Source organism: Dipodomys merriami, unplaced genomic scaffold (genome assembly GCF_024711535.1).
Source record: "Dipodomys merriami isolate MVZ:Mamm:240054 unplaced genomic scaffold, mDipMer1.0.p SCAF_990, whole genome shotgun sequence".
Taxonomy (NCBI): Eukaryota; Metazoa; Chordata; class Mammalia; order Rodentia; family Heteromyidae; genus Dipodomys; species Dipodomys merriami.
The window spans coordinates 260,985-268,795 of NW_027206613.1; the positions used below are offsets into that span (position 1 = coordinate 260,985).

The 7,811-nt window shown below is 62.1% G+C and overlaps 1 protein-coding gene across 1 annotated transcript in view; it reads left to right on the forward strand.

The window, feature by feature from the left end:
* Positions 1–5,436, forward strand: part of LOC138822149 (uncharacterized protein KIAA0930 homolog) — a 32,661-nt gene extending 27,225 nt beyond the window's left edge. Inside the window, exons 8-10 of the mRNA XM_070014709.1 lie at positions 1,285–1,447; positions 3,670–3,828; positions 4,327–5,436. Of these exons, the coding sequence (XP_069870810.1) occupies positions 1,285–1,447; positions 3,670–3,828; positions 4,327–4,367 (363 nt within the window). The 3' untranslated portion in view covers positions 4,368–5,436. The remainder of the gene's footprint in view (positions 1–1,284; positions 1,448–3,669; positions 3,829–4,326) is intronic.
* The last annotated feature ends 2,375 nt before the right edge of the window (positions 5,437–7,811 follow it).

The window sequence follows — 7,811 nt, forward strand, 5'->3', positions numbered from 1 at the left end:
AACTGCGGGCGTCACGCACGGTGCGGGGTTGCTGTGTGCCGTCCAGCTGACGGGAGAGGGCGTGGGCACAAGGGATCCGCTGCTGTCCCCTGTGCGCAGGAAGGTTTCAACCCTGGGAGTCTCCAGGAGGCCGGACAGCGTTTTGTTGTGTTCTTCTCTCTTCTGCCTGTCTTTCTGATTTCTTCATCGTCTGTGAATGCTGTTGTGTAAGCCACACGAAAGCAAGCCTTGCTAGCGTTTGGGAGCTGGCTGCGAGGGCCGGCCAGGCCTCACATTTCTGAGCCCATTCTGCCCCCACCTCCTCAGGACGCGCACTGCCCTCGTGAGGAGAGGAGGCGCGGGGCCTCGGCCTGGCCTGGCCGCGGCTGGGGGAGATGGCTGGGCCCCAGGGGGCAGGGAGGCCCCAGGGCCAGGGGAGGAAGTCGCTTGCTCACTGTCCTGAGCAAGTGCTGGTGCCCAGTGCAGGACACTGCAGACTGTGCATTGAGGTTTTTGGTGTTTTTGATCTTTTAAACCCTTCCCTGGCTGGTGGGAGGACGCCTGGAGCCCAGCAGCCGCGGGATCTCAGTGGAGGTGGAGGTCGAGCTGTCTCAGTCCCAGCTCGTCTCGCTGCTCTGATTCTTGTTTGCGTGGGGAGGAGGGAGGAGATGGGCCAAGTTCCCTCTTCCTGGAACGCCCTTCCCCCCCTTCTTCACCTGGCGAACTCCTCCTCGTCCTTCAAGACCCAGCTCAAGCCGCACCTTCTCCAGGAAGCGCACCCTTATTCCCAGGCTGCTGTTGCTTCCTGCCTCTGTGCTCTGTTTGCCTGTCTCGTCTCAGCAGCCAGCCTGCTGTCTGTGGTGGTCCCTTGCTAATTCGCTTGGCCCCAGAAGACTGTGAGCTCCTTGTGGGCAGGGACCTGCCCCGTGCGTGTCTGTCTGTGCCCCCGACCCTGAGTGGATGGAGAAAGTTTAGTGAACAGAGCAAAAGGCGCTCCAAAGAGCTGCCCAAGGTCGAGAGCCAATAGTCTTAAGACCAAAGGCCTGGGAAGGGGAGGGAGTGGCCTGTGGGCCGGGCGGTGCAGACCTGGGGGGCGGCCTGGGAGGCGGAAGATGGCGTGCGGGCGCGGCTGCTGCCGGCCGCCGGCCTCTGCCGTGCTGCGGCTGTGGATCCCGCTTGTTCCCGGGGCTGAGGTGGGCCAGAGCGGCCTGTGCCCGGAGCCCCTTCCCCCAGAGCTCCGCTGGCCGGGCAGCGCGGGCACACTCAGCCGCTCTGGCGCCTCTTGACTTGGACTCCTTGTTCCAGGTGACCTCCTTCAGCACCCCCCCCACCCCAGAGCGGGGCAGCCGGCCCACCTTCTTCTCGCCCTCCCTCAAGAGGAAGCTGCCCCGGAGCCGCATGGCCGAGATGAAGAAGTCCCACTCCGCCAACGACAGCGAGGAGCTCTTTCGGGAGGACGACGGTGGAGGTGATGCCAAGGGACGCCTGCCCCCGCCCCCTCCCCTGCCCTCCCTCTGCCCCCCTCCCCTGCCCCCTCTCCCCTGCCCCCTCCCCTGCCCCTCTTCCCCTGCCCTCCTCTCCCCTGCCCCCCTCCCCTGCCCCCTCCCCTGCCCCCCTCCCGTGCCCTCCTCTCCCCTATGCCCCTCCCCTACCCCCTCCCCTGCCCTCCCTCTGCCCCCCTCCCCTGCCTCCTTTCCCCTGTCCCCCTCCCGTGCCCTCCTCTCCCCTGCCCCCCTCCCCTGCCCCCCTCCCCTGCCCCCCTCCCCTGCCCCCTCCCCTGCCGCCCCCTCCCCTGCCCCCCTCTCCCCTGCCCCCTCTCTCCTGCCCCCTCTCTCCTGCCCCCTCTCTCCTGTCCCCCCTCCCCTGCCCTCCTCTCCCCTGCCACCCTCTCTCCTGCCCCCCTCTCCCCTGCCCACCTCTCCCCTGTCCCCTCTGCCCTGCCCCCCTCTCCCCTGCCCTCCTCTCCTCTGTTCCCTCTCCCTTCCCCCCTCTCCCCTGTACCCCTCCCCTCCGCCCCCTCCCCTGTCCCCTCCCCTCCCGCTCTTCCCTGCCCCCTCCCCTTCCCCCCTCCCCTGTCCCCCCTCTCCCCTGTCCCTTTCTCCCGTCCCCCCTCCCCTGCTCCCTTTTCCCCTATCCTCCTCCCCCTACCCCCTCTCTCCTGACTCTTTTCCCTTGCCTGCCCCCTCTCCCCTGTCTAGACTGGCAGCTTTCATTTCTGGTTTGGCCACTCGTTCAACATCACTCAGACAGTCAGTCCATGCACAGGCCAATCTGGGACCTGGGACAGGGAAGTCCTGCCTCGAGGAGCCCTTTTCCCATGGGCACAGCACCTGCCCCTTGCCCCGCCCCCAGGGTTCAGAGGTCTCTGGAGTTTTCTGGTGCCTCATCAAGAAAGGCTGCTTTTGAGGCTGCAGCTGGTACGCAGCAGGGAGCTCTGGTTTGGCTTCCTGCTCCTGTGCCTTCGCCACTGTCTTGGGCCAGTTCTTTCTCAAGAACTTTCTGTTGTGAGCATCCTTCAGGCTGCCTGGCCCATCTCTGGGCCCGGGGCTGCCTGTTCTCTGTGGGCTTTACTGCCGCGTGTCCTCTCTGGCCTCAGCCTGTGGTCTAGGTGTCTGCCCACAGGTCCGGAAATCCTCTGCACATCTGCCCTTCCCAGCGTCCTGGCAGTGGTCAGTGCCGCTGCAGATGGGTTCGGAGTCCTCAGTCCCATGAGCCAGGGCAGCGCTGCCCACTCAAACACCTGGGTGGAAAGTAGACTTTGGGAACAGGCTCGAGACTCTGATGGACTCGGCTGGCCAGGATGGACCAGCTGAGTCTGATGGACCCTTGCTGTCCTTGGAACAGCCTGGTGCCTCTCTGGCTCTGAGTGTGTGTGTGTGTGTTGAACAAATGTGAGAGAAGGCTCCCTTAATGGCCCAGGCCAGGCCCTGAGCGAGGCCCTGGTGGGAGAGGTGGCAGTCACCGTCCTCACCCAGGAGTCCTGAGGAGAAGCTGGGGCCGTGGGGCCTGGAGACACTGGCTGCAGCCCTGACCCTCCCTGCATGGCCTCGGCCTCCCTCCCCACAGCGCTGGCATGTGGTCTGAGTGCTGCCCCCTGCAGACAGGGCTGTTATAAAACCACCCCCCGCATGTCCAGATCGGTAGCAACGTGCTGGTAGCCACCTGGGTCTGCCTTCCCAGGGAGGCCCCCTGGCTATGGGACTGCGTGACAGCTATGGCTCCAGGCCTACTGAACCCCTGCTCTGACCTGCCAGGCATCACAAACCCACCAAGAGACTCTGACCTTTGGACAGAGAAGCAGGGAGCAGAGGCGGCAGGGGGAGGGGGTGCAGCGGCAGGGGGAGGAGTACAGCGGCAGGGGGAGGAGTACAGCGGCAGGGGGAGGGGGTGCAGCGGCAGGGGGAGGGATGCAGCGGCAGGGGGAGGGGGTGCAGCGGCAGGGGGAGGGGTGCAGTGGCAGGGGGAGGGGGTGCAGCGGCAGGGGGAGGGGGTGCAGCGGCAGGGGGAGGGGTGCAGCGGTTGGAGGCAAGGGGGCTGCTGTTCCTGGGTGCACTGGTTTCCTGGGCGGGGCGGGGGGAGGGGGAGGTGGGGGGGCATTCTTAGGGAGCTCTGGGCCACAACCAAAGGGGTATTGGCCGAGAATGAGAGCTTTTCTCTGCTGCACCCCCAACTTGGCCTTCTTCCCTGCAGCCGATCTACACAATGCAACCAACCTGCGGTCTCGGTCCCTGTCTGGCACGGGGCGGTCGCTGGTCGGGTCCTGGCTGAAGCTAAGCCGAGCTGACGGGAATTTCCTTCTCTATGCACACTTGACCTACGTCACTTTGCCGCTGCATCGGATCTTAACAGGTAATGAGGCCGGCTTCGGGGCAGCGCTGGGGCTGCCGTGGGGTTCCTTGTGGGCTTGGCTCTCCGAACCAGTAGTCTGCTCTGGACCCTGCCTGGGGCCCTCGCTGCTCCCTCCCGCACCATCCCAGGCCCCGCCGCCGCCCCTGGCCTTCATCCTCAGGGCTGGGTCCTGTGTATTCCTGTTCCCCTGGGGGTCTCTCCTGCTTGGCCTCAGCTGGGCTTTGCAGGACCCCAGCCGATCGCCTGTCTGTGTTAGGGTAAGTTTGGAATGTAGGGTTGCAGGGGACCGGCTTGGGGTGTGTGTCTGCAGCTCTGTGAGGTCTTAGCAGAGGTGTCCAGGCCACAGCAGCTCCCTCCCCAAGCGTTGTCAGCCCAGGCATGTGGCTCAGGCGTGGTGGTCTGGCATGGCGGCTCAGGCACGGTGGTGGCTCAGGTACGGTGGCCACCCGAGCACAGCGGCTTGAGTTTCTTTGTTCTGCCTCCTTCCCGCCGCCCTAGACATCCTGGAAGTACGGCAGAAACCCATCCTGATGACCTAATGTGCGCAGAGCCTGCGGAGCCCCGGCCCGCCTGGCCCTGGGAATGCTGCCAAGTGCCTACCTGCCACCGCCACCAAGGTCTTCTGTAACGAGCCAGCGCCAGCGCCGCAGCCAGGCAGGGCCACTCGACTCCTGGGGCCTGGGCCAACTCCATGAACACCAGCCCAAACTGAAGTGCCTCGTCCTCCTCCCTGCTGGCTCTGCACCCCCCGTGCCCACCCCCGGCACCCCAGCCCATTTGCAAAGAGCCTTCTGCACCCAACGAGGGTCGGAGACACCAAGAGGCCGGTGCCCCACTCGGGCCCTCAGTGAGCCAGACTGTCCATGTCGGGGGTTTGTAACGTGGTACTGATGACGTGTGTCCAAGTCGGCCCCACCTCCCGCCCTACTTACCACTTTTGTCATGGTTTGTCACCATGGGGAGTCTGGTGGCTTTGCCCTGGGCTGTGAATACCTCTCCCCACGGCAGGTCCAGCCAGATCAGCCTCGAGCTGAGCACACAGGCCCCGATCCTTCCAGAATGGCCTTTTGCTTCCAGCCAAAGAACACCGCCAACACACACCTCCAGTCCCAGGACACCCTGCTCCGGCCTTGGCGGCCGAGCCAGAGTGTGCATTCTAAGGGCAGGTGGAGATCTGGTAGCAGGCAGAATGGGACCTGTGCTGCGGGGGCTGATGTGTGCTGGGGTTGGATCTGCCCTGGAGGGCTCTGGGCCAGGCATTTCCTCTCCCTCCTGCTTCCTCCAGCCTGTGTCCCCTGGCCGGGGCGCAGGCCAGGCACAGACAGAGGCGCCGCTGAGCCGCGCGGAAGCACTGAGCCGGCCGCCGGCCCGGCCGGGGCCTAGCAGCGTGCGCTCAGGAGCCGAGGCCCCTCTTACCAACCGGAATCCACTGGAAGCTGGGCCTTACATTGCTGGGCTCCGGCAGCGTGTGCAGAGATCCCTTGTGGGCAGAGGAGGGAGCAGGAGCCTGCTCTCCCGTGGCCACTCTGCCTGCTCCAGAAATGGGGACTGCTTTGGGCCTTTCTCGAGATTTTGTATGTTGTTATTAAAAACAAGCTATTGCATTTCGTTCTGCCTCAGTCTGCCCACCTGTAAATGGGGCTGATACCACCTACCTCACTGAAGTCTCCAGGGCTTTGTGCACCACCGCCAAGGAGTGGTCACAGCCATCTCCAGCTTAGATTGGGCCCTCGGAGGCCCCACTCCCGGCCCGGCCCGCTGTGTGTGCCTGCTGCGTCACTTGTGGTGGGTGGGGCCCGTCCTGCTCAGGCCACGCCACCTCCCGGCTCCATCAGGGTCCTGTGGCCAGTGACTGCAGGCCGCAGAGTTGGGTCCTGCCCAGGGTGTCCGAGCAGAGCGCTCTGGGCACCACTGGTTCTGCGGTGCCGCCACCATGTGTGGCCAGCGCCAAACGGCTTCCGGACCTTGCCTCCCTGGACTGCCTGGGAGCTCAGGAGGAACATAGTCCTGACCAGTCTCCCTGGGAGGGCGGGGTGGTCCAGGCCTGGCAGCAATGCAGTGGCCCCTGCATGCACGGAACGAGAAGCCTCCAGGGCGCCTGTGGAGCCAGGTCCAGCCCCGAGGCTCCGCCGGGCACTCCTGGCTGGGCCCAGGAAGGGCTGGCTCTCTGTAAGATGGGGGTGATTGTGGGGTCAGGTGCAGGAATGTGAGGATGTGCTACCCAGGGACATCCCTCGGGATTGGATCACAATGTGTGGCGCCTGTGACGGGCGGCCTATCCCAGACGTCCAGGGAGCGCTGATGCTGCCGCTGAGGAAACAGTGGGGCTACGAGGCGCAGTGGCTCCAGTCAAGCTGGACGTGAGGCCCTGCCACGGCCAGACCACTCAGCGCTGCCGCACACGTGGCCAGACGCTCAGCTGCGTCTACCTTTCTCAGTCTTTAAATTCTTCTCCAGGTAGCACTTCTGGTCCTGAGTGTGAGATTTGCTCGCAGGCACTCGATAACTAGACTGTGAGCTGTCACTTTTAAGTTTGCTTTTCAAAGTACTGACATCAGCCAAAAAGTGATAGAGAGCTGGGCATGGTGTGCCCAGCACAGCGGCGGGGAGGGGGAGGGGGAGGGGGAGGGGGGCCAGCCTGGGTTGTCTAGTGAGACTTTGTCCTAAAATGGTTTTTTGAAGCAGGACTCAGAGATCTGGTGCTGACACAGATTTGCTCCCTGAAGGCCGGCTCTGGCTTTCCTGGGGACACAGCTGTCTCCTGTACAAGGTGAGGGTGACGAAGAAGGCATGCCCAGACACGCCTGCCGTGAGAACTGGAATGAATTCCCTAGCAGGAAATGTCGCTATCAGTTTATGGGACACAGAGAGGAAAACCATGTTCGTTCTGATGTCCTCTTGTTTTGTTTGTTTTAGAAGAAAGTCACAGTTTATCAGTGTTTCCGCTTAGACCTTTCAACACTTGTTGGCTCAGAAAGGCTCATCCCGCAGAGGCTCCGTCAGCCGGGTCATGGGGAAGTAGCCCAGAGGATGGGAAGCAGCAGAGCCTCCATGGCCCTGTCCGGCCTGCCCTGGCTGGCATGTAGACACCTGGAGGACTGACGGGCTCACGGAGCTTCTGGTTAACAGAGGTGGGAACAGGAAGGTGCGTTTCTGTGCTTGCAGCCAGCGCCAAGCATCTGTTTCAGACGTTCCAGTCATCAACTAGCTAGAAGACTTAGGTAAATGCAGGCAAAGCTTTGTTCTCATTCAAAGACCTTCCAGTTCCTCTACTGACAGTGCACCCTAGTGATTGAAACCCAGATGTAGGTATTTGGCAGTGTCCTGGTGGTTTTAAATGGCTGGTTAAAGCCAGGCACCGGTGGCTCGCGCCTATAATCGTAGCTATGCAGGAGGCTGAGATCTGAGGATCGTGGTTCAGAGCCATCCCTGGCACGAAAGTCCGTGAGACTCTTATCTCCAATAAATCACTCCAAAAACTGGAAGTGGTGCTGTGGCTCAAGTGGTAGAGCGCAAACCTTAAGCTGAAGAACTCAGGGACAGTGCTCAGACCTAGAGTTCAAGCCCCATGCTCGACAAAAAAAAAAAAAAAGTTAAAAAAAAAAAAAGCTGGTTAAAATCTTTAGGGGTGTTGGCAATGGTGGCTTATGACTGTAAACCTAGCTACTCAGGAGGCTGAGATCTGAGGATTACGGTTTGAAGCTAACCCAGACAGAAAATTCTGTGACTCATCTCCAGTTAACCACCAGAAAAGCTAGGAATGGAGCTGTGTCTTAAGTGGTAGTGTTAGCCTTGAGCAAAAAAATATTCAGGGACTTCAATTTAAGCCCCAGGACTGGTGTGCATGCATGCATGTGCGCACACACACACACACACCCTAGACATCTTTAGGGGCTCCCAGGACCGGAGCAAGCCTGCCAGCCTGCAATGGAATTCAGCGGCTGTCACCGCTGTAATTGTTTGCTGAGGCTGCCTCTGTGTAA